We start from the raw sequence: 26457 nt of genomic DNA on the forward strand, positions 1-26457 counted from the left end.
GAGTGAGGCTTCTCAATTCTGTTCCATCTTTGTTGGGAGTCGCACATGCGCAGTACCTAGGTCAGCACTACTAGCCAGTCAGAAGCAGAGTATGAGGGCGTGCCACGCTAGCAGCTAGGCGAGCATTATAACGTGAGTTACAAAGTGACACACGTTTGTCACGGAAGTAAAGGCTGCACTACAATAGAGCTGTTTGGAGCAGTTTGTGAACAGTGTTTTCTGTTGGAGATGGTAAGTCCCTTTGGGGTGGACTTTGGGCTTTTCCACTTTGGAAGTCTATTACATGCACAATAAAGGAAAGGGAAAACGGCAAAATGCATAATATGAGCACTTTAAGCTATTTGATGACAAATGTACAAGGCATTAAAAACACTGATTTAGCGTTCAGAAAAAAAAATAACATTGTGGTTCATGATGCATTTAAAACACCTACAACATTTTTTTAAATGAATGCAGTTACACAGAGCCTTTAAGGTTAGTCAGTTCGCATGTGACTGAAGAGTAAACCATGATGGCAGCCCCCCCTTTCCACTTCATGTTGAATAAATGGAGGGGGGCTGAATAAATAAAGGCCAGACTGCTGCTGTGTCTGCAAACCTCTCTCTCTGTGTTTCTGACCTTAAGGTCCCTGCCCTCAAGTCCTGCCAGCTGCTTACCCCACACAGACAGTTACCAACAGAGGGCGCACTCTGCTCAGTTACCGACCAGCACCGGGCTCTGTGTAATTAAGACAACTCTGGTTTCCTTTTGGTCCTTTTCTGGTTTCACATTCCACGATCTGGCACAGTTCAGTCCAGTCCAGTCTGGTCTGGAGAGTTTGTTTTAAGGGTTTAGGAGATGGTACAGATGGCGCTGCTACTATGGTTCTTCATGGCCTCCCTCCTCTTCAGCTCTCTGGTGATCCTCCTCCTAATTCCCTCCAAGTACAAGCTTCTGTCAAACTGTCCCGCACCGAGGGGAATACTAAACAACACAATCAAACACATTTAGTATGAGACTAGTAGTATGTAGCACCAGACTTAAGAGGTCAAAATAAAGAAAAGACAAATTCAGTATTTAAATATGTAGACATTTAAGAATCTAGAAAGATTAGAAGATGAAGATTCTTACTGCCCAGCATTAGAAAATGGCCAAAACGCATTTGCAAGAATTTTGACTCTTCTAAACTAAAACAGTACTTTGCCAGCTGCCGAGATCATTCACTTTCTAACTGTATTGGAACAAAAATGCACTTCTCACTGTGATGGGTAGAAACCAATTTAGTTTTCAACTATGGACAATGCTACAAGAAAGCATTAAAACATATTTAAAAGTAAAGGCAGCTTCATAAAGGAAAGTTATATTGTGCATTGTTATATGGGTGTCAAGAAAGGTACTTTAAATAAAATTTATTATTATTATTATTATTATTATTATTATTATTATATTACACTGAACTCAAATTAAGCTGGTTTATTACAGTTGCAAAAATGAAACTTCAACTTTTCAATATAAACTAATCTTTTTAGTATTTAAATATTTTAAGCTATGTTTTTGAAACGGCAATGGGACTCACTTGTCTCTGCCTGGCCTGAGTTTGACCTGGAAGACGCTGATGACGGGCCGATGGTCTGAGGTCTTGATGCAGGAGCAACTGGTGTACTTGACCACTTTTATGTCCTCAGCCTGCCTGCTCCTGAACAAGATCCTGTCCTGTGAACACACACAAGAGAGGTTTCACCCTGCTGAGAGCCGCAATAAGCTGACTTAACCTGCCCTGGCCAGTAGACTTTAATTAGAGCAGCTGAAAAGTGTATAAGAGTGCCTTCCACCAAATGTCTGGCTTTTTGTGGCTTGATTTTCTTTTTCTTCTTACTGTGTATGAAGGCGTTCTCTGTTTAGAAGTAGTGTCGTAGATATCACAGCCAACGTCAAACTTGTACGTGGGGAGGAAGTGTATTGGTGCCTCTTGGAAGCCTTTAAAGATTGAACCTGGAGGGGAAATACACAAACACAACAACATACTTTCCAAAAACCTTCCAAAATGTTTAAAGTTTTTAAAGAGATTTAGCCACTAACATGCAAGCATACCATCTTTCATTTCCTTAGAGAGCTGGTCGTGCTCCAACAGAGGGCCCATATCGCCGCCTACTGTGCGGTTTATGATGGTCTCCACATCCACCCGGTCTTTACTCAGCCGAAAGTTAAAATCTCCAAACCAGAAGACCTGATCGAATCTTGTTGTGACGTCGGCTACAATTACAAATGACATCCTGTGATTATCAACTATATAACTCTATAGCCATTATTCCTACCAACTTCAAAGCTTTAATCCGAAATAAGTAGATAATGACAATACATTCTATTCAGCACTCAATGGCAAGACCAAAGCTGGGACAAAACAGATGGTCATGGACACAAAAACTTTTTTAAATTCTTATCACTACAGCTAAAAACCTCTCTGAGAAAAAGAGGGAGCAATTTGTTCAAAAATGTCTGACTGTAACCTAACAGTTACAATCAATCCTAGTTTTATTTAAAGAAAATGTGCGAATAGGTAAGGCTACAACATAAATTGTGAATTTCGAAGAATCCAGTGAAGGAAATTTGTCTTTTCGTAATTACTTCAATGCGTAAAATATTATTTATCGCATTGCCAGAATATAACATGTTTCAGAAACACCACCATCATAATTGTTTAGATTTTTCACATCTTTAAGACGAGGAAACTTACATGGTGTGGAGCGGTAGGGGTTGGTGTCTGGAAGGCCTTTGGGAAGAGCTAGAGCCTCGACGATTTTGTTGTAATCTAGTACTCTCTCGTAAACTTTGGTATCTCCAGCTGGAATAACAGACACAGAAATTAGAAACACGTAAAACTGCCTAGCCATCAACGCTGCAGTTTAAATGCAAATATGTAATACTAAGAGCAGACGTAAAAGCAGTTATGGTGAGTCTCATAGAATGTGTAGACAATGTTTAATACTCAATGGACATGCCAGTATGCTGAAGAAGTAAAAATGATATCATTACTGTTTCTTCTCTAGGTGAGGAAGAGACAAGTTGTCATTCTATGTTGCCACATCCCACCTAAACTTTAGTACAAATCTCCAACCAGTCCTATCTACAGCCATCCTGATATTAGCCTCATGCTATAATAAATCAATGCTTCTGTCTGCAGCCTCCCTAACTTTGCGGAAACCTGTTACTCACAGGTAAAATGGGATGTGATGAAGAGGAAGGAAGTGCCAAAAAAGGTAAAGGCGATTCCCACAGCCCCTTTGGTCTTGATCTGAGAGATGATCCTGGTTGTGACTGTGGCATGCTCCACCTCTGTGTGGGTCAACAGGACAAAATGTTGTGGTCAGTGTCAGAGGCTTAACAGTGTAATCAGTTATCAAAATCCTTTTATCTGCAGACTCCTTTGGCCAATATAATGAACTAGCATCTAATGCTAACATGCTTATTCAAATATGCCATCACATAACTGGCGGCTAGATGTGTAACCACGAAACAGATATAAACATCTTTCAAAAACCTGCACTACGCACACGTTCTGTACGCAAGGAGCGATGTAGGAGGAGTTTATTACCTGAGCAGAACCAGATGAGGTCTCTTCTGACAAATACAGTGAGATACAAAACGCCATGTGATGCTGCGTACAGCATGACGTAGTAAGGTCCCAGAGTCTCCTGAAGACGGGTCTCCCACTCCCTCCTGCACACACATGTACACGCAGAGTCACATACACAGAAGTCATACCTGTCAAGTGTCCCGTTTTGGCCGGGAAAGTCACGTATTTTACCCTTCTTTCCCGCCGTCCTCCCGTATTAGTATTTTCCCGTAAATCTCCCGTATTTTAACCTGCGTTATTAAAAAATAATAATAGCCCGGGCCCGAGCGGAGTAAAAAAAAAAAAAAAAACATTCCCAATCTGAGCTCTGTCACTAGCCTCGCGATAACCTGCAGTAGGCAGTAGCCTACTACAGCATATATCTATGCCTACTACAGGTACTGTAGGTGGCAGTTGATGCGAGGTTAGTGTGTGAGGTCAGATGATGAGTGACAACCTTAAATACTGTCTATGGTGACAACGCAGGGAAAAAAAAAGAAAAAAAAACATACGGATGATGGACGCTACGACAGAGACGGTGCGCTGCCAAAACCTATGAAGGCTTTACTATGCATTCCCCATAGCAATGCAAGTTGAGAAAGGGTGTTTAGCATGGTACGAAAGATTGTTACAGAGAATAGGAGGACGTTAGACAACAGAACTGTCTGCGCTCTACTCTCATGTAAAATGAACCACTCTGGCCCAGCCCACAAATACACTCCTTCCAAAACAGTCTTAAAGAATGCAAAGTCTGCAACTAATTTGTACAAAAACTCACTAAAAGAGTAAAGAAAAGTTATGTGAAATGAAAAGAAAAATTGTAAAAGAAAAGCAATATGAAATGAAAAGAATGTGTGGAATGAAAATAAAATGTAAAGACAAGCAATGTTATAAATTGTTTTCAGCATTCTGCATCAAGTGGTGATTTTAGCTTTCTTGTGCACCTGTCTTAAAATGTAAGGGATACTGGAGCTTGGTTGGGGTGGTGGGACTGCTCGCGGTGGGCGCCGGAAAATTTCCCTTATTTTCAAATCCAAAACTTCAGGTATGAGAAGTATAACTGACTTTACAGCACTGATAGTCCTAATAACTCCCTTTTCTTACAGTAATGATGTAAACAAAACGCAACATACCTGTCAGGACAGCCCTCCTGGACCCCAATAATATAAAAGTCTTGTGCAAATGCGGAGTCTGTTGGAAGGAGGAGATCATCTAAGTTGGCTGGAAGCCCCTGAAAATGATAGAAACTTGGTCACAACTCAGTTGGTAGTGTGTAGTAATACGACTTTAAACGGTTCTTGGTCTGTGAGACGCTGCAGAGTCATGATTACTTACTTACCTTCTCTCCCTGCATGTTCCAAGTGGCTATGTAGATGCCCACTCTTCTGTCAGGGAAGTGGCGGTCCAGCTCCTCGGCCCCAAGCAGGGCACCACTTCCCAGCACGCTGCCCTCCAGAAAGCTCCTGGAAAATACACATTGGAGGGAAAATTAGCGCTTCTAAGGGTAGCCGACTTGCCATGTAGGATGCAGTGTAGGAAAAAGCAAGGCTGTTGTCTCAGATGTTACGTCAATAACTTAAAAGTCAAAATACTATTCCCTTCTGGGCACTGACTGTGTATTGAGAGTATAGACTACACTCATTTTTTTGCCGCTCCTGCTGTCAAAAACTGTACTGAACAAGCATCTCCTCTGATTTTGTGCTAATCCTCCTCCACTCTGTCACCTTCCCTTTTTCTCTTAAGAACATGAGCACAATGTAAAAATGTCTGGAGCTTTGGTTTCAGGACAAATTAACAGTCTCTCGCTGATGCTTTAACACATACTCCCGATAGTGAACCAAGCTCCAGATGCGCTATGCTAATCATCTTCAATCAGAGGGCACAATCAATACTAAAAGGCTTGTAGTGGATATATTGTGCAGTGTCTGAGCATAGAGCTGGGCAATATATCAATATTATATCGGTATCGTGATATGAGACTAGATATCGTCTTAGATTTTGGATATTGTAATATGGCATAAGTGTTGTCTTTTCCTGGTTTTAAAGGCTACGTTACAGTAAAGTTATGTCATTTTCTGAACTTACCAGACTGTTCTGTTCTATTATTTGCCTTTACCCACTTAATCATTATTTCCACATTACTGATGATTATTTATTAAAAATCTTATTGTGTAAATATTTTGTGAACGCACCAATAGTCAACACTACAATATCGTTGCGGTATCGATATCGAGGTATTTGGTCAAAAATATTGTGATTGATTGATTTCCTCCATATCGCCCAGCCCTACCTGAGCATAGTACTTTCTTTTGAGCAATTTTCTTTTGTTATAAGGATAAGGTAGTTAGAGCCTGGCCAGACCTCAGACTGACACGGTACTGAAAAAGTAAGCCATATGTGCTATTGCAGCACTGCATTATTGTTGCAAATGATTGAAAATGATGCACATGAAGTTTTGAATTTGCCTAGTTTTATGTTGTCTCTGACCTATATGTAAATAAGGACCTACGGTACCCTTGAAACAAACCGGCTTCTAATAGCCTTCTCTCTTTCCTTCCGGTAAGAGTAAGCCTTACAAAAGAGCCTTCACATCCAGCCTGAGGATAACTCCAGGTACATCATCTACATGGTCATGATATGCCTACTGTACCTGTTCCTCACATCCTGGGGCCTGATGGGGCTAAGCACACTGTAGGTGGATCTCATGGAGTTGACAGAGGCACTATCCGACCCCATGTTCTCCAGAAGCCGGCTGTCGCTCAGGTTCCTGTGGAGTCTCTCCCCGAGTTTCTCTCTGGCCATCATGGCATAATCCAAACAATCCCCGTCAATCCTATTAGCTGCCCTTAAAGTGGCTGATGCAAAGCTCTTCCCCAGAGCAGGCAGTGTCCCCGTTGGTTGCACTGGAGACAGACGCACCTTGCTGGACCTCGCCCGGTGGTCTGTGGGGTCGCTCTGCTGGCTGGTGGGCCTCCTTTCATACTCGGAGAGACTTCGCCCTCTGTCCCGGAAGACTGGGGATCCCGTTGTAACAGCGGAGAGCTGTCTCACATTGGAGTCCTGGTCATTCCTGATGGTGGCAGCACCGCTGAGAACAAACCCACCTGGAGCTGGGGCTGTTTGGTCCTCTTTAAGAGAGTCTGTGGAGGAGCCAGTCCCAACTTGGTCACTTAGACTCTCCTGGCTGTTTCTTAGCCTCCTGGTTCTCACGGCCTCCTCCACTGAGACACTTTTTTTGGACTTTGACAGCCTTGGCAGTGCAGGTGGCCGAGGCTGGTATAGACTGATCTCTCCCTCTGCATTTCTATCAGTGAGTTTAAGGGCATCATTGTGTTCCTTGCAGGATTTGGCATCCACTAAAGAGGTCTCGAGTGCCCTGCTGTCACTGACAAGTGAATCTCCTTTAGCAGGAGCCTCACAGGACTGATGGAGGAGGCTGTCCTCTCCATTCTCAGTCATCCTCTCGTCATGCCTGAGACCAGCTGTGGTCAGGTGGATGGAGCTTTCTCATTGCTAATTAACATACACCTTAACATATAGGGCAGAAAATGATTCAGTCAAATGTTGACCTAAAAACGACTTAGTTCAGCCATGCTAACCATACGTTTGTTGTATAAACTGTTTAGTTCCTGCTTATTAGCAATACATACACTAATGGCAATCGTTACACGTGCAACATTAGTTGGACAATAAACGTTAACTATAGCTAACGTTAGTTAGCTAGCTAGTTAGTTCAAGAAATACTAGCACCGTGAGCTAATTATGCTAATGTTAGCCTTGGCGGTCTAAGCTAGCTAGAATCCAAGGCTGAGTCGAAATTGTTTTTTTTTCCAATTTCATTGCTTAACTGAAGCTCTGTAATTTCTGCTAACTAACGTTATCATCCAGCCAACAAGTCACGTTTGAATATAACCTACACTGCTAACTTTAGCTAACGTTAACCATCTAGCATAGCTAGTAGTTACAAGCTAGCTATAACATAGCTGTCATAGCATAACAGTAGCGATATCCAGGCTAGCTCAGCTAACGTTACAAGCAAACGTTTATAAGATCGTATAAATAATGAGGTAATGTTGGTAGTTTCCGTCTTATATGGAGCTGGTTATTTCACTTTTATCGTGGTGAAGTAAAGTTACCTGTGGTTTAGCTACTGATGTTTGAGTGGCTAATTAAAGAGTAGCTTAATTACTTCCTTAGCAACGCTTGACAACAGATGTTGTTACCAAGACAAGAGGGTCAGGACAGAGAGCAAACCAAGCTCAGAGCAAAGGTCACAGCGCCCCCTCTGTGCTAAGAATTGAAAGTACATGCAACTCAAATTATTGTAATCTACCTGCATGTTGTGCATTCATAAAATACAGTATGATGTCATACATTGTTTTCTTGCATTAAAATCATGAGGTGCCAGTCAGAGCATAAATGTGATACGGAAATGCATTTACCAGCATGGCATCATTTTTAGACCTAAAAAAAAAACATCATCCTCACACTTAAATCATTATATGAATTAATTTATTTCATAATTCATACATTTTAGTCTTGCAAAATGCATATTCGGAAAGTAAAATAAAGTGACAAAAGCCTTTTTAGCAAAAAAAATTATCTGCAAGCAGCATATAGATATTTTTTTAAAGGAAACCTCTTTTTTTATCATTTTATTTCCATTTTCCTTTTATTCAAACTAATGTTTTCATTTAGGCTATTTAATTGTCACCTCATTACTGTGTCTTATTTACCCACACATCACGGGTTGTAATACACGAATCAACCTCTTACAGTCACTTACACAACTTTTTTTGTGTGCACTAAAAAAACTCATTTTTCATACAAAGGTGTTGCTTTTTGTTACACAATACTATTTTTGCCATGATTAACTTTGAGAAAATAATTATTACTATGCTTTTACATCTAGGTCTATCACCGGGTGTTATCATGGAGCTTACAAAAGTAAACATACAAAACCATGCACTAAATTCAGACTGTCAGCACTAAAAAAACAACAGAAAAATGCTGTTGCTGAGAAAACAGCGTACAGAATGTCACAATGAATAAACAACATCAAGGTGTGACCTCTGATTGTTAACCCTTTCACCCTTTCTGTGCCCCCCTGCACTGTACGACAAACAGCCACTGAAAGGATTTCTGAGCCCGCTGGTCTATGGATATGTGGACAATCCCTCCATATTCTGTGCATTTCTATGGCACTGTTGCTGGCTCAGGGGGTTTAGACAAAAGAACCAGTCTGTGGGTCAGGTATAAAAGCAAAGGGTTAAACCAGGTAGGGTACAGTTCAGTGCAAGAGCAGCAGCAGTACCAGCAGCAGCAGCCCACTGACCATCAAAATGACTTCCACTGGAATGAACATGATGAGCAAGGTAAGCTCTCTGATAGTTTTCATTTTTATGGTGTTATTTTTGGCCACAGCATGCAACTGTTTTCATTGAAAGAGCTCGAACAACCCTACCTGTCCATGCAGCACTAAAAGAGGATTTAGCAGGTTAAGAGCCAAATATTTCCCTGACAAGTTGGTGAAGACCATAAACAGAGCTACAATTAGAGTTAATATTGGACTTCTATTCATTGTGTGGACAGAAACACAGCTCCAAATAAATGCTAATGTTGCTCCATATCTTCTGCATGTGTAAATAGGCATCTGTGTTGTGTTTACAGCTTGTTTCTGCTACCCCCAACTGGCAATAAAATCAGTTATTGTCAGGTTAAAGCTGCAATTTAAAGTAAACTTAGTAGTAAAATCCAAGCTTTATCCTTAACAGCACTACATCCAAAGAAAGCTGGATTCACATTGAAAGTTGTTCCCGTTTTTCTAAAACATAAACATGTGCAGCTTTAAACTTGATGGCACTTGTGCCTCTAATATGCCTCACATGTGCTCAGCAAAGCCTTTCCTTCTCTCTCTCTCTCTCTCTCTCTCTCTCTCTCTCTCTCAGATCATCTTCTACGAGGAGAGGAACTTCCAGGGTCGTTCCTATGAGTGCATGAGCGACTGCCCCGACATGTCCTCCTACATGAGCAGGTGCCACTCCTGCAGGGTGGAGAGAGGCTGCTTCATGGTGTACGACCGCCCCAACTACATGGGAAACCAGTACTTCATGAGGAGGGGCGAGTACAGCGACTACATGAGCATGCTGGGCATGAGTGACACCATCAAGTCCTGTCGCATGATCCCCATGGTAAGATCTTACACCTGCCTAGATTTACTGTAGCTGACATCTCTAGAAAATACAATATCTTTTTTTGTATATCAAGCCTTATAGAACTCATGTTGAAAATATGAACTGTTCTGTGTTAAACCCACTCATCTTCTGCACCACAGCACAGGGGATCCTACAGGATGAGGATCTACGAGAGGGAGAACTTCGGCGGTCAGATGTATGAGCTGATGGATGACTGTGATGACATCATGGGTCGTTACCGCATGTCCAACTGCATGTCCTGCAACGTGATGGAGGGCCACTGGCTGATGTACGAGCAGCCCCAGTACAGAGGCAGGATGATGTATGTGAGGCCCGGCGAGTACAGGAACTTCATGCACATGGGCAGTAGCAGCATGAGGTTCATGAGCATGAGGCGCATCACCGACTCCTGCTATTAGACTCTCTTAGCACTGAATAAAACTGTCATAACCTAAACTGCTGGTGTGTTAAGTCTTTTTTTAAATTCTGCGTATGCATACTTCAGACAGTTTACACCAATCAGAGCTGCCAGACCTGTATTGCTGGCAGTAATCCACAGGGAATCCCCAAAGAGAATGGTTGTTGACAAAGATGTGAAGGTTTCTCATTTTCATTAAATTATTCGCTCCTTATTCTCATTTCCCACTCACATTCATAATCAACAACTTCCCAATCTCAAGTCTCCAATCTCTTGGCAGATACACGTGCTGGATTGTGGAAAGCAATCTAATACATTACATTGCACCATTTTAGATTGAAGTTTCTAATTAGATTTTTTTTGTTGAAATGCGTGTTACCTACACACATCATACCGTATGACTATTTTAGTTCGTTATATATATAGCCTACCCTTTTTTTTTTTTGCAATGCAAATGTCCGGCACCTAACCCCTGGTAAAACGGCAAATTTTCATTTTTACACTTACGGATATGACATGTTAATTAGTGAGCTTTAGAAGTGCTTCTAGGTGAATTGTGTTACCTTTGGAGAAAGCCAGGCTAGCTGTTTCCCCCTGTTTATATTCTTTGTGCTAAGCTAAGCTAACCGGCTTGTGACAGTGCCTCCCAGTGCAATACAGAATCAACTTTAAAATGATTTTAATAGTCTTTAAAACACTTAATGGTTTGACAGCCTTGTGTATTACTGACTTAAGTTCAGTCAGAGTTGTAAGGTCATCAGATGTTGTCATGGCGAGGATGTTCTAGTTGGTTTGTTGTTTTGCCTGGCCTGGCTCTCTGTCCCTGTCTCCAGCCCCTCGTTCACTACCCCCCCAGGCCATGAACTCTCCTCTCACTCCCCAGACCTGCTGTCCTCGGACCATCCACTAGATGCCCTCACCCTGACAGCCCCCATAACCGGCCCCTTTCCACACAATACTAAATTGCTATGTTGCAAAGTTGCCAAGTTCTTATATGTTCTTCAGTATGTGCTCCAGCCACTGTAACTGCCTGTCTGTTATCTGCCTATATGTCTGTTTGCCTTCCTTCATTTTGACAATATATCACTGAACTGTCCCTGTCCACCTCGACTGTTTGTGTTTGAGTCCATTCTGCCTTGCACTCACAAGCTGTGGCAGGTGGTGGTGTTCTAACTGTACATAGAATAAGATCCAGATCTTCTTCTTCCTTTTAGGTCAGATGTAGTAGAAAGAATGACTGTGAAGGTAGATTTCCATGTGTTCTGTGCAATGAGGCTGTTCACCATCTGTGAAGCCTTTTGATTTGCAGCTGAGAAGTAGTGTTGCACACTGCTGCCTCCTGGTTATAAAATAAGGTTTGTGTCAGCTGAAATCGTTGCACTGAGCTGGAGGAAGTTTAGTCTAATTCTGAGTGGCATTCAAACCGTTGTGTCCAGTGTTTATATAGCAAACTTGGACATTGTCACATAAACACTAGAATAGCTGAGTTTTCTCTGATTATATTAACACAACTCCAATTTGGCTTCAGGCTTGTTTGGAGTTTTTATGAGATGTAAGATGTAAGAGCGTCTGGGTTTGTTTCTGCTCGACTGCATGTTTCCTTTAGTCCTAATAGGAAGACAATAATAGAGCAGTCACACAGGTAAACACGCAACCAGAATCTGGTCGTTTTTGACTAAAATCACATATTACACATATATGGTAACAACATGCAAATAGAAAAGAACTAGGTAAGTCTTACCCAGTAAGATTTCAAAGTAGCCATGCTAATGGCGATGGCAATATCGGTCCACCACCTTATTCCAAACTGAAACATTTCAACAGCTATATGGATTTGCTGTCAAACTTTGTACAGACATTCATGGTGCCTACAGAAGTAAACCTTCCGACTTTGGTATTCTCCTAACTTTTCCTCTAGCGCCACCATGTTGACCTTTATGATTTTAATTAACACGTCTCAACAACTATATGACAAAATAACTTTGATCCTCTGAATTTTCATCTCACTTAATCAGTAAAATATCTCAGCATTTACCGGATGGCTTGCTTGGCACAAAACGTTGTGAAATATCTCAACAACTATTAGATGGATTATCTATAAATTTGGTACACATATTCATGTTCCCCTCAGTATAAATTGTAATAAATGTGGTGATCTTGTGACTTTCCATCTGGTACTATTATCAGGTCAAATTATTTGTTTTTCTGTCCAATACTTTGGATTATGAAAGCTATGACATTCCCATCAGCCCCAGCAATTTTTTGTGATTTCAACATCAAGATACACCTTAATTAAACTTTAATTAAAAATATATCTACATATGAAATATATATGTATAAATGACTGCCTATCTCCTACAAGATAGGTACATACATACAGCTTTTTGTCACATGCCTCAAAGGAGGATTATAGAAGCACGTCTCTCTATCTTTTTTCTTTTCTTTCTGACTCTTCCTTTCTTTCTCTTTCCTCTCTCTTCTTCCTCCAGAGAACAGCCAATCCAGGGAGCGAGTAGGGAATCGATGCCCTGATACGAGATTCAGCCTAATGAGGATCAGAAACATCTTAATAAAGACGCATAATCCACCACTTAATCCCTCATTACAGAATCATCTGCATTCACTGGTCCTGCTCCATACCGCTGCAGTGACGGCACATTAAGGTCCATTGTTCTTCCTCGCCTCATCTTTCACCCAGGGCTACGTCTCCTTTTGTCTCCCCTCGGTGTCAGTTATATTTGATCCACTCTCATTAGACTTTCAGACGAGATGAGCAGAAGGGCCTGAAAATAGTGCTTTTGTATGCACTTCTATGTTATCTCCTGTCTGAAATGGAAAATGAGACATATGCTTAATGAGTAGGAGATGGACTGGGACCTGCCGTCCGACAGAGAGAGATAGGAGCGTATTGTGTGGAGAAAGTGCTGTGACCGATACTGTGAGAGGGCACACTTTCCAGGCAATGTCTGTGTCAGTGATTATAGACTTCAGAGAGTGTGAAAATTACTAAAAAAATAAAGTGGGACAGACGGATTAAAGTGTGATGCTGAGCCCTGGAAACATTCTGTGTTTTAGTTAAGTGCTGCATTAACACAAAAGTTTTGGAAGTTTTACCAAAGTTTAAAAACAAAGTATATTCAAGTTAATATAACCATACATTATGACCGTATTCTTAGAACACACAGTACATCCATCATAGTTGAGGGATTATTCTTGCAAAATGAAGAGATTATGTAAAATCTCTTCATTTCTTGAGCTTCTACCTTTCAGTAAAGCAACATGGTTTCTGTCCTGTGGATGGATATAGTTAGTATAAAAATTCCAAGTGAAGTTAGCCCCATCCAGACACACTCCAATTTAGACTAACGAAGGAGGGTAATATAGAATTATGTGTCGAGCTAGGAGGAGAAATCTCTTTGCCTTTAGCTATGAGATGATCCTTGTGAGGGTTGGATAATTAGCCCCATGAAGGTGTGGAGAAGGCTGATTCTTTAACCCACACTACCCCTCCCTCTTCTGTGTACTGAGGTGAGTAGGAGGTGGAGGTGGATAAAGCAAAACAAATAAAACTCATTAAAGGTACCCACATGGCTACAAATCCCCCTCTGCATTATTCTAACGCACCGCAGACATCATTAGCTCTGGTCAAAGGAGCCGTCGTTATGAACGCAGATCAAAGACCACTATTGTTCATCGTCTTTTAACCAGAGGCAGGATTCTCAAAATCAGAACTCTCTTTTTGGCAGATTTCCATTTTTTCCTCCCTGATCTCAGCCAGTGGAGACCCAGAAAATCACTCTACATAGCAAGTGTAAATCTTGAGATAAAAAAGCCTAACTGATTTTTCCGAAGATGCTCCCGCGGCATTCTCTTGTTGTGAGCAATGGAGTTAATATTTGATGTTGGAAAATAGATGAGGGGTTCTTTGGTAGTTCTATGAAAAAAGTTTGGTAAATACTAAATGAAAGATGTTTTCATGTTTAATGACAACTTCAAGCATCAAGAGGCTTGATTTCCCCCCCTAATTTTTTAGCCAAACTAGTTGTGGCTATGTGTGGCCATTTGACCACTTTGGCCGACATGGTTAACCAGCATGTTAGTATGCAGGCGTTTGTATTTTGATCAAAGCACTGTTGTGATTTTTCCATGTCTTGTCGATCTTGTGTCGTAAGTTGACACTGTGTTTGTGTTGCTGCGTCCTTTATCATTTTTGTACCACAAACGATGACCATTATTCAACCAAATCCAAACGTAAATATGAAACTTGTATCTTCAGCTTCGTTTTTGCATAATTGTTTTGAGAATATCTTGTTTATGAGAATGATGCCAGCTGCCAAACATCACTGAAATATTGTGAAAATTAATTGCTTCTGTTATCACAAACCTATCCATGATATCAAATGCTCAAATACTATGGATCTCATTCTCATTTAAATGGCTGGACTGGACAAACATGTACCAACAGTTTATCAGTTTAAGATTGAAACAGTGTATTACAGAGGCTGAATCCTCCCCAGAGGTGATGTTTTGCACCAACATGCTGGGTGTAATCCACACCAATCTCCTGCCTCATTTCACACACATTTGCATCAGTTATCCTCTGGGTCCCATCCCATCCCCTCGGCCCCACTGACTTTGCACGTAAGGGCTGTGTCATTTTTCTCCTCAGGTATGATGGCCTCAATGTGCCCTGACAACTTGATCTCATCTGTGCAAATTACTATATTAACATCTCATGTTTCCCTCCTGCTTACATGCAGAGGCTGACTTAAAAAAAAAAAACTGTTTACATTAGGCAGAAACAGAGGCAGGTGCAGGGGTTTTCTCCTCGGGGCAGCTTACAGCTGTGACGAGTGTAACTGCTATCAGACACAGAGAGAGAGCATGTGCCAACAAATGCTGTACTAATTACACATGATAGCATCTGCAGCCAACAGACAGCAAGCACACGTTACAGGCCTTAGGCTTTCGAGCAACGGGCTGAATGAATGACTGCAGCCAGCCGTGACCACATCAGGCACATAAAAACACACAGATCAACAACAGTGATCATAACAAAAATGGGAATAAACATGCAGACATACCACACACCCCTGTCCACTGCTTAGATTAAGGTGGCTTTGATTCTTATGAAGAAGAGATTATAGCTCATTCCTGCATTTACTGACTACACAATGTGTTCTGCCTTAAGTACACAAACAGATGAGAGTTTGGCAACAGTGGAAAAAGTGCTGAGATTATTTGAGTGAGTAAAATGGTGGAGAAAAGGTTGTGTGGCTCAGGTCTTATCTTTATGGCAGCACCTGGAAGTTGCTTGACGTCCTCCTACATCCATATTCTTAATATATGTTTACAATCTATCCTGATTTTACATATTGTAATATTTCTATTTTGGTCTATTCTGTACACACAACATCTGGAGGAGCTCCTCAGTTTGTTTATTGGTGTTTTTTGCCCCCCAATGGTGCCTTCCAGGCAGCGCTGCCTAGAAGGCACTGTTGGGAGGCACTGGTTAGGGTTAGGGTTAGGGTTAAGGTTAAGCAGCGCTGCCTGGAAGGAGCAGTTGGGGGCAAACAACACCATCGAGCACTCAGTTGCTCCTCCTGAGTTTTTTTTACGATTTGTTTCCTGTTTAAGGTTTTTTTGGGGAGTTTTTCTTTATCCAACTCAAACGTCAAAGGACAGAGGGTGTCAAATGCTGTACCGATGTTAAAGCCCCTTATGGCAAATTTGTGATTTGTTATAGCCTATTGGGTTATATAGCCTACATAAAAATATAATTGGATTGACTTGACGTGAAGGCATTGGTGGAAGTAACAAATTACATTAACTCATACTAATAGTAATACATACTAAATGTAGTAATACATACTAAATGTCATTCCAGAAACAAAAGTCGATTTTTGTGTACTTTTTAAGTATTTTAAAAAATCATTAATTGCTGCTTCCTGTGCTTTACTAAACTATCTCCTGCTGTTACTAGCCATCACTGATAATAACTCAGCTCTGTAGGAAGAATGTGGGCTTTGGCACTGCATGTTTTTTTCCCTCTGTGTGTTTGTCCTCGGCTGCTTCTTCCTTTTGTTTGTTGCAGTTGGAAGACTTGTGAAAAAGAAAAAAACACTGGAATTTAGGTGGCTCGTAACACCAGATACCCAGGAAGTTGTGGATGGAGAGTGGATGTGGCAGCAATGGGAGAGAGCCAGACCTTTTGTGTACCATTGTTCCCCCCAACACACACACACACACGCACGCATGCACACACACACACACACGCACACACACACACATCCATGCATTCACCCTAGCGTTAGTGGGGTCAGACATTGGCCTCTGGCCTCTGGCCTCTGGCCTTGTAATGGAGTGGCAGGTTGCGTGTGGTCATCAGCACTAACATGGATAACACTCCTGGCTATGACAACATATGAGAAATGTTTCTAAAGACAGTCAAGCTGCAGTCACTCAAAATGATGATTTCTGTTTTTTTGAAAGGTGGATTTCTCATGGATGAAATGAGTTATTTGCTTAGCTATTTCAGTCTTTGGTCCAGACTGAAATATCTCAGAAACTAGCCACTATTGTATGTATTTCTATAACATTTCTTTTGTGGGCTAATATGCACTTGTCCTACCCTATGTAGTTTACTTTGACACTGCTATCCGTACACCTTGTACTGGTATTTATTTGTCACGGTTGTGTTCCAGTTGGACTGTGTGTAGAACTTGTATGTATTTATGTGTATTGTATGTGTTTATACTTGCTGCACACCTTATCGCCCTTCGGGGACACAAATAAAGTTGAAGTTGAGTTAAAGTTGATTTTGGAAAAAACATTCACATAGAGTAAGCAGGTAGAGATTTTTTAGTGAAAACAGCTGCCAGGATGCATTTGAAAACAAGGTTGATGACAGCGGTGAACCAAAACAGAAAGATTGTGGACTGTGAAACTAGAGATGCTAAAATGTGTCATAGAGCTGAGTGAAGCTGCGGGCCATGATGCTCCCTCTCACATTAATGTAATACTTTCATCCATTGCTAATGTAAAACTACTGACTATAGCAGCTTCAAATACTAAATTCTTTATCTGCTGCCCTAGCTGAGTAGCACAACATTTGAAAAGGTGAGTAAATACTTTGCATGACACTCATAATGGACTATTTTCTGATGCTCACTTCTGCAAGATTTATTGTTCTGTCCAATATCTTTCTATTACCGAACTTTATCACTTTTATTTCCAGGACTTACCAATGTCCACTCCGCAATGCTCAAATGAGGAACTGAAGTAACTGAGGGAACTCTTTACAACCTGTGAGTTGCTTTCCTTAACCTCTGACCTTTGTCACATTACCCACTCAGCAAGTTGAGAAGGTAAACACGTACAACACCAGTAGCTAAGTTCACTTGCTGATAAAGTGTCTTATGTCTTCTTTAAAGATGTTTATCCACAGTGGAACCAGATATTTTCCATTAATATTGCATCTTTTTCACAATAGAGAGCCCAAATTAAGAGTTAAGTATGTTTTAGTATCTTGATAGAATATCAATAACCACTGAAGTTGCACTCTAGTAACACATTTAAACATAGAAGGCCTTCGACTGTGGTCAGGCTTTTAATTTATATGCTTATAAGATCAGCCTTAACCAATAAATCTACGGCCGAGCTCTATGTCAGAGGCGGCTGACTGGACCTCAGGCAGTTGTGGTGTGAAGGCGATGATGAGGCCCCGATGACCGGCAGTGACCTCTGACCCCTGTCCTTAGCCCAGGCCTTTTAATATAACCACAGCAGATCAGCTCCATATGGTGATTCAGAGAGGAGAGCCTGGATGAGGCAATTTTAGAGTAATTTCATTATAAGTGACCCTACGTCTGAATCCGTAGAACATACCAAACTTTATTAAGATGAGGATGATCAAAGGGGTTATTAGCAATAGCTTGTACTGTAAATTATACAGTTAATAATAAAGTAATAAAGTATTTTCTGTCTTTGAAGCTTGGCTCAGGTTTCAGAGTCCCTTTCTTAGTGTTTAAGCACAGTAATCATGTGGGAAGGAAGGTTTAAATTGTGGCTTTTTTGCCTTTAAAAACGTAACTACTTTATCTGTGCCCTCAGTGATACACTGACATATTATCAGTATCTGTGGAGGCTGTGGCGTGGGCCATGTTGTTGACACAGCTGCAGTCTGGGTGCAAACGAACGTGTCCAGGATGCACCTCTCTGCTGCTTGCCAGCCCAGCAGCTTCACGAAAACACAAAGACTGGAAAGATTTTCTCCCATCCCAATGTGTGAAACCTGGGAAATGTTATTTGACCTGAAAAGGAAAATGACTTTATGATGAGTAACAATTATATTTTGTTGAACTTGGAATAGTGTTGGATATGATTTAGAAAACATCTTTTACTATGTTGATTAATCAAAATCATCATAGGTTCTCATACTTTCTGTGTAGCACAAGACTATTTCCACAGTTTTTATACAATTATTATCATCAATAGTTTTCAACGGCACAGTAAGTGCTGCACTTAAGTACAAGATTATTGTACTTTACTTGATGATTTTCCTTTTATGCTACTTCATACTTCTACTCCACTACATTTCAGAGTGAAAACATTGAACTTTTTTATACCATTACATTTATCTGACAGCTGTATTTACATACTAGAAATCCCTCGTCAGAGTTAAACCAAATGTTTTTATTTTATATATTACTCTATCTATTTGTAAACTTACATGTCACTATTTGTTACTGATTCTTTTTTTTTTAAATAATAAGTATATCCTTTGCAGTTACATTTTTGACAGTTTTAAGGTAAATCTTTAGTTTGTTGTGTCTAACAATGGAACAAAATAACCACATTTTAGTTAGGGTAATTAACTCAACGTTAATATGAAGGAAAAAAACACTAACTCTAACACTGGAGTGCATTGTAGTGGCTAAAGTTAACTCAGTATTGTGTCAGTGCTATATTAACCCAAACTAGGTTAACCCAGTGATTTTTAGCGATTAAGATTTAGCATTAAAAAAAAAAAAAAAAGGTAAAATCTTATAAACGTATTGCTAAAGATTAATCCCATAGCTCCCCACCTTTTTGGCTCATGAGCTCTTACCAGAAAACAAGTGTTTGGTTATGTTTCACGTCTATGAGTGTTAGCAGCTCCACCGAAGAGACCTTTTCCCTATACGGTAGACCTCAACCTTTTATTTTGATACTTTAAGACCATTTAAGAACACACTTGCTGATACTATCTCTGTGCTTTAACTAAACTAGGATTTGGAATGTATGACTTGTACTTACATTGGAGTATTTTTATTATTGTAGTATTGGTACTAAGGTAAAGTGTCTGCATACACTATCCACTACTTCAACAGCTGATGCAACTACACAAGAATTCAAGACAGAAAGAAGTGCGTTTGTCCCTGGTCAATTCAATACCTGCCATTGCCAGAAGGGGGCAGTGTTGCTGTTACTCAAACTTGATCTAGAATGGGATTCTTCAATTCTACAGAGCACATCTCTTTCCCAAAGCCAAACATCTGAAACAAAACCTGACAAAGAAGACCAAATTCTGACCCTTTGTTGACAACAGATCTGAGATGCCGCTGGGATCTTTCTTTCTGCTTTGGTATCATAGTTTCAGTGACTGGGAAGCCCTGCCCTGTAGGCAGAAAGGTAGAGTGGAAGGCACTGTGGTGCAGATACTACCCTTTACCCTCTACCCCCCTTACTCTGTTCTCAAAGATTCAGCTTTGTGCGATTGTGGGTGTTAATGTACGCAGGGACAATGGTATCAGATGGGCGCTCCACAGAGACAAGTGTCCTGAGATCTATATTTAACACTGTATATCCCTGTGTTTTTTTTTTTTTTTTTTTTTCAGAAGAGTATAGGTTTTCTGTATTGTTGTGTGTAGGTCAGGGGCTGGTGGGTGAGAGGACATCCTCTTCTGTAAAGTGCAGGGACAGGTGCTACAGGGACAGGGCATCCCCAAGGACCAATAGAGAAGAGCTCTCTCTGTATGGTGCACACAGTTTACATGTCTGTAAATAGAATATCTGAGAGAGGATGCTTCATGACAATACAGTGTGTGCAGTAAGGTGGTGCAGCAGCAAAAAAATATGTTATTGTCTCCAAACGGCTCCCTGAGGTGTTGTGAATAGAGATGTGCAGTAGGTAGGCCTATAATGAATTGCCAACATTTTTCATAATTTAAAAATGTATCAAGCATTGAAATCCATTTATAGTTTTCCATGTCTGGTTGCCAGGTAAACTAACAGCCAGGAATTTGAGATTAAAGAACAGTGTTAAACATATTCTCATTTATTCCATTGTTTGCTGGGAATAAAGAAAAATACACCCATATCCTAGAAGGAAGATGTCTCTCAGGACCCGAAAGTATCCGTTTTACAGTAACTCCTTTGGCATTTTTCACAGAGGATCTGAGGTCACTTCCTGTTTGTTATTCCCGATTGCTATCATCCTGAATGGCCCAGCTGTTTTCCAACAATCCAGGAAGTCCTTTCTTAATTTGTTATGCCTACATCACCTCCTCTCCTTTTTCCTAATTCCCCAAAAAAAACAACCCGGCACAAAGTAACAGACTTTAAACTTTAAATGTTTATTTACAGATCACCAAGGAGCTTGGGGAAGAGGCCTCAAAGAAAGCTGCCTGCTGGTCTTCAAACCCAGAGATTTGGTCCCTCGGTGCGGCGTCAGGGGCCGTGCTCCTGTTGCCATGTTTGATGGCATCGACAGCCACTCGCTGGGCTTCAAAGAGTAATGTGGCGGCTGCAGATGTGTGACTGCTCACAGGGTCCTAATCTGTTCAGAGGAGGGGGGATCCAATCCGGATCTTTTTCATCCAGCCGCACAGAGACAGGGCTTTTTCCAAGAGGCCTGCTGTAATACAGTGCATTAGTAAGATAAAGGCCTCTCCTCACAGCTGTCTCATGCTGACAGACTCTTGGAAAAACTGGCTCGGGGTGGATCTGGGAGGATCCTTTCCTTCTCTACTGCTGTATCTCTTCAACAGGTTTCTTTCCTTTCAAACCCTTGAGCTGGGCCTTTTTACCCATAAATCTCTCTTATCATTGTTATGATAAGGTCTCCTCATGGTGCTGGTTCATAACACTGTGCACTTAAGTGCAAAGCCTCAGTCATTTTTTCCAATTTTTCTCAGGCACATAAATGACCAAACACTATAAATCCTCACTCGCTTAAAACATTCAAAACACTTTAAGCTAAATTATAGGGTTTGGTATATGGCAACCAGAGATCCCTTATTTGTTGACATTGTTCCATGCAAAAGTACAATTTAAAGTTTATATGATGCCAATATTAGTCTTCAGCAGTCTGACATAGTGGATGTCTTTCAAAGTTACAGTAATTTTAGCACAAAATTTCCTCTTGACATTATTTACTTTCGTCTTTAGAATGATTACAACCAGAACATCCTGTTTCAATGTTCATATATGTTTTAAGACATAATTAAACATGTTTAACCTATTAGTCTATAATTTGAAATCCCAAAATTTTCAATTTAAGATGCCCTTTGGGGATACAACTCAAAAACTAAACCCCTTAAAAAAAATTGTTTTAAATGCTCTAATTAACACATTACGTAGATTTTAAGAGGGCCATGACACCCCCTTCATTCACAGATTTATTTGACATATTGGCCTTACGACAAATCCCTTATTTATTAAATAAAGGTGTTATTAAGTTACACTATAGTTTCTCAAAAGGCCAAAGCCATTAAAAGCACCTTGATTTTAAAAGCCCTTAATGAACAAATTAGATTAGTGAAATAGAAAAATTAATACAACTGTTGCTGCAGGATCAATTCCTCAGAGACGAGGAGACCAACTTCTAATTGGTCGTGAGGGTAGTAGTTGCTCCTGTCCAATGAGAATCAGTGTTGGGTCTGTTGTATTTGTATTTATAGAGTAAGGAAGGCAGTGATGGATTGAAGTCAGTAGACAGGCAGCAGACGAGCCAGGACAGGGAGAGGAGGACACCAGACCAGGGAGGAAGGGAAGTAGTAGAGATGAAGGGACGGAGGGAGGCCAAGCCCCAGACGTCACATCTGCCACTACAACTCCCAAGGGGCCTCCAGGGCATGGGAACTTCTCTGGTCTCCACCCACCCCCCCATGCTCCGACCAGTCCTTCCACCGGCCTGGGACCTGCTCTGCCTGGCTGGGACCCAGTTCTCCCACTCGTTTCCCTGACTCTGTTACACTACTGTTGTTGCTTTTATATATTATTTGTCTCTTAATCTTTGATTTTTCCTTCCTTTCTTTCTCTCGTTTTCTATATTTCTTTCTCTACGACTACTTTTACAAGCCCTATCAACCACACTGATGATGATGATTGCCACTTACTTATATCTATGCAGACTGTCTGTTTCTAAGGTGTGTTTTTATGTACACATTCATATGTTATATTTATGCATTTCCTACACATCTTTGCATCAGTTTGACTCTGTACCGGATTTGAAATAAATCTAGACAGTTTTGGTAAACTGCTATCCTGGAGATCAAAAGATTTTTGCTGGAGTTAGAAGAGAAAGACTTGTATGTGATCTTTATTGTAATTTACTGTATATTCTTTGGTGTGCATACCAAGTAAAACACATGACTCTGAAAAGACTCTGAAAAGACTAAAGTCTGACACCATCTCACATCTAAAGACAACCATCCCACATTTAAAGACAATCTGTCATAATGTCACTGAGTTTTTAGTCACAGACTATAATATTTTACTACCAAGACTTAAAACTAAGATAGTATGAAACACGTTTGATTTTGTCGGACGAAAATAAGACTTAAGACAGCTCGGACAGAGTTTTATGACTACCTTACACCAAAACGATTGAGACGACGGGAGCACACGCCAACTCCAGTAAGACTCTTGTGATTTCATTCAACGACAGTGGAATTGCTTGTAAAGACATTTTGTGTAAGGTCAGCATTAGATACATAAGAATATGTTTATCAAGATATTTATTACTGTCACAAACAAACCGGAAAGTACTTGTTTTGAAACTCACATTTTCATGTCTTGAAAAGTGCTGCCAAAGTTCAAATGGCTTTTGAATAAATGCTCTCAACCTTTTCACACTGCTATGAATGTGCTCCAGCACTGTTACGCAGTTACAGTTACACAGGGATTACACTGTTACACAAGATTTATATATATGCACATCAGTTGCGAACAAAGTAGCTATTTGTGTCATATTGTTGCGTTTACATCCAAGTTTTGACAGTCAAGGTTACCATGCCACATTATCTCCTCTGCCTTTGCGTGTCTGGGGTAATACAGCAGTTAAACCCCTGCCAGCTGTTAACAATGGCATGCTGTGTGTGTGAAAGACCTCTGTGAAGCCTGTGTGTGAGTGTGTGCGCACATGCATGTGCAGCAGCTGTCGGCAGCATGTACGTCTTGCAGCCAGCGGCCAAAACACAGCGGCCGGCTGCTCCCAAACCTCATAGCAGCACGGCCGCCGTCATGCGTTCACAGATAACTGCTGCCATTCTTGTAGACTGTGTCAATATTATTATAACAATACACGTTCCAGACTTTACACTATGGCCGAAAATATATCTGAATATAATGTGGGCTGGATTTATTGAACATTCTCTTTGACACATGCAACGTTCTTAACGGTCTCAACAGTCTTTTATCTTTCAGAGTGGGTTCAATGGAGGAAAAGAAAAGGAGGAGGGCATATTAAAGTTATGAGGAAGAATAAGTAGACACAATCAGCTTTCTGTACAGTGTTTGAATCTATTAATCAAAATACAATACAAACAGTCCTGTGAGGAAATCAATGGAAACAAGACTAAGAGCCTACAACCATGCTGGCAACTTTATGGGGGTTTAAGCTGAATACTAATCACGGTGACACTGCTAACAGGCTTGTATTTAGCTTAGTTTAGCATGTTAGCATGCTAACATTTGCTTATTAGCACTTTTTATTATACAGCAGACTCAGTATGATGGGAATATCATTAGATTTGCAGGAAATTTAAAGTGCTCATATTATGCTAATTTTCTGGTTCATAATTGTATTTAGAGGTTGTACCAGAATAGGTTTATGTGGTTTAATTTTCAAAAAACTCTATTTTTGTTGTACTGCACATTGCTGCAGCTCCTCTTTTCACCCTGTGTGTTGAGCTCTCTGTTTTAGCTACAGAGTGAGACATCTCACTTCTGTTCCATTTTTGTTGGGAGTCGCACATGCGCAGTAGCTAGGTTAGCACAGCTAGCTAGTCAGTTGCAGAGTATGAAGGAGTGCCACGATAGCAGCTAGGCGAGCATTATAACGTGTGTTACAAAGTGACGCACGTTTGTCACGGAAGTAAAGGCTGGACTACAATAGAGCTGTTTGGAGCGGTTTGTGAACAGTGTTTTCTGTTGAAGATGGTAAGTACCTTTGGGGTGGACTTTAGGCTTTTTCACTTTGTAAACCTACCACATGCACAAAAAATTATATATCACACAATAAAGGAAAGGGAAAAAGCCAAAAAGCATAATATGAGCACTTTAATTCTGGTTTGGACAGATAGAAACTTCGACCTGTCGGTGGTGATAGATGAAAAGTCATTAGGATTCCTCGGAGAACCATTAACGTCTGCACAAACTTTCATATCAATCTGTCCAACAGTTAAGATATTTCAGTCGGGGCCAATGCGGTTGACTGACCAACTTTGTCATCCCTTGAACAATGCCTCTAGGCAATGCTAAAAATAGATAACCATGTCTGTAGAAATTAATTGGGAAAAAATCTTGATTGATGAAATAAATAATTAAAAAAAACTCACTGGAGTTGTCACTTGCCTTTTTTTTCTTGATGGTCGTGTGAGCCAGTTAAGGGAGAGGTGTCTGAGGTGTCTGACCCCCTCCTCCTCTGCACAGCTTACTTGGCAACAACAGCTGATGTTTCATAAAAGTATAACGTTTCTTCTTGGACCACAACAAATTAACATCAAACAGATGGCACATACTGGTCTCTGCTCAGGTTTCACAAAGCCGTCCTGTGTCGCAGTCATGACGATAAACAAGCAGTGCCCCACATGCCAAAGTGTGGTTTGTCGCAGTCAGTCAACACATGTCTGAGTGTGGGACAGTTTCCTGTGACTTGCTGTCAAACTTAAATCAGTTGCAAATACATTTTAGTGTTTTGTTTTGACATGTATTGTCGTCTCAGATTCCTGGAGTTTAGCCTACAGCATCAAAACAATTCATGGACGTGATCACACTACTTTAGATCAAGTGGGCTAAACTGATAAACGGACAAATAGATTTCTGTTTTGAAAATATGGGCTCATGTCAACTTGCCTGAAATACATAAGGTGTCACATTTAAACTTTGATGTATAGCGCAACAAAACCAAAGAACAGGGGATCAGTGTCAGTCTCTCTGTGGATTGACATGTGGTCTCTGGTCCCTTTTTTGTCAGTCATGGCAGCCATTCATGGCATCCAGTCTGAGACAGACAGATGATGTGTTGAGAGGAATATTAAGCTGAGTCTTAGCGCTCACGACACATCTGACCTGACATCAGTTATTAAGGGTTGGTGTTTGATGAACCATAGTACCATAGTAGATCAAGGGCTGTAGTTACCATTGAATACACTGAGTTGAATTTGGAATTTTAGAAATCTCCGAAGTTTACATACAGTACAGTTCACATTTACATTTTTTTGGGGCACCTCATTTACAATACCTTAAAGGAACATGCCGACTTATTGGGACTTTAACTTATTCACCGTAACCCCCAGAGTTAGACAAGTCCATACATACCCTTCTCATCTCCGTGTGTGTTGTAACTCTGTCTGACGCCCCCAGCACTAGCTAAGCCTAGCACAGAACCTGGAGGTAACTGCTCCCAATAAGTGACAAAAAAAACACCAACATGTTCCTGTTTACATGTTGTGATTTGTATAGTCACAGGGTGTACAAATAACAAGGTCACATGAGACACAGCCATCTTCTAACCATATATAAACTGGGAACTATTCTCAGAAAGTAGCTGAGCAGCCTGTCACGTGTGTGTGTGTGTGTGTGTGTGTGTGTGTGTGTGTGTGTGTGAGTGTGTGTGTGTGTGTGTGTGTGTGTGTGTGTGTGTGTGTGTGTGTGTGTGTGTGTGTAAATATAACATGAATATTTCTTTGTCAGACTTTAATTCCTAGCAGTGTGAAGGTTTTTAAAACAATATTCAGATATTCACTTTAGAAAATTAACAGTTACAC

At 40.7% G+C, this 26457-nt stretch overlaps 2 protein-coding genes across 2 annotated transcripts; one reads left to right on the top strand and one right to left on the bottom strand.

Moving 5' to 3' along the window:
• Positions 1–221: 221 nt before the first annotated feature.
• inpp5e (inositol polyphosphate-5-phosphatase E) lies at positions 222–7886 on the bottom strand. The gene is made up of 11 exons (XM_039803793.1): positions 7729–7886; positions 6243–7120; positions 4932–5055; positions 4726–4823; positions 3572–3696; positions 3193–3312; positions 2714–2821; positions 2071–2232; positions 1856–1971; positions 1556–1692; positions 222–963 (listed from the first exon to the last, which is right to left on the bottom strand). The coding sequence occupies exons 2-11, from the start codon at positions 7049–7051 to the stop codon at positions 831–833; spliced, it is 1932 nt and encodes a 643-aa protein (XP_039659727.1). The 5' UTR covers positions 7052–7120; positions 7729–7886; the 3' UTR covers positions 222–830.
• A 946-nt stretch (positions 7887–8832) lies between these two features.
• On the top strand, positions 8833–10242 carry LOC120560903 (gamma-crystallin M3-like). Its single transcript, XM_039803794.1, has 3 exons — positions 8833–8967; positions 9541–9783; positions 9927–10242. The coding sequence occupies exons 1-3, from the start codon at positions 8935–8937 to the stop codon at positions 10203–10205; spliced, it is 555 nt and encodes a 184-aa protein (XP_039659728.1). The 5' UTR covers positions 8833–8934; the 3' UTR covers positions 10206–10242.
• Positions 10243–26457: the final 16215 nt, after the last annotated feature.

Source organism: Perca fluviatilis, chromosome 6 (assembly GCF_010015445.1).
Source record: "Perca fluviatilis chromosome 6, GENO_Pfluv_1.0, whole genome shotgun sequence".
Lineage (NCBI taxonomy): Eukaryota > Metazoa > Chordata > Actinopteri > Perciformes > Percidae > Perca > Perca fluviatilis.

Coding starts and splice junctions, on each gene's coding strand:
- inpp5e (XM_039803793.1), bottom strand. CDS start 7,051: ATGACTGAGAATGGAGAGGACAGCCTCCTCCATCAGTCCTGTGAGGCT. Junction 1,693..1,855: donor AGAGAACGCCTTCATACACA/GTAAGAAGAAAA, acceptor GTGTGTTCACAG/GACAGGATCTTGTTCAGGAG. Junction 964..1,555: donor CTCAGGCCAGGCAGAGACAA/GTGAGTCCCATT, acceptor TGTGTTGTTTAG/TATTCCCCTCGGTGCGGGAC.
- LOC120560903 (XM_039803794.1), top strand. CDS start 8,935: ATGACTTCCACTGGAATGAACATGATGAGCAAG. Junction 8,968..9,540: donor GAATGAACATGATGAGCAAG/GTAAGCTCTCTG, acceptor TCTCTCTCTCAG/ATCATCTTCTACGAGGAGAG. Junction 9,784..9,926: donor CCTGTCGCATGATCCCCATG/GTAAGATCTTAC, acceptor TCTGCACCACAG/CACAGGGGATCCTACAGGAT.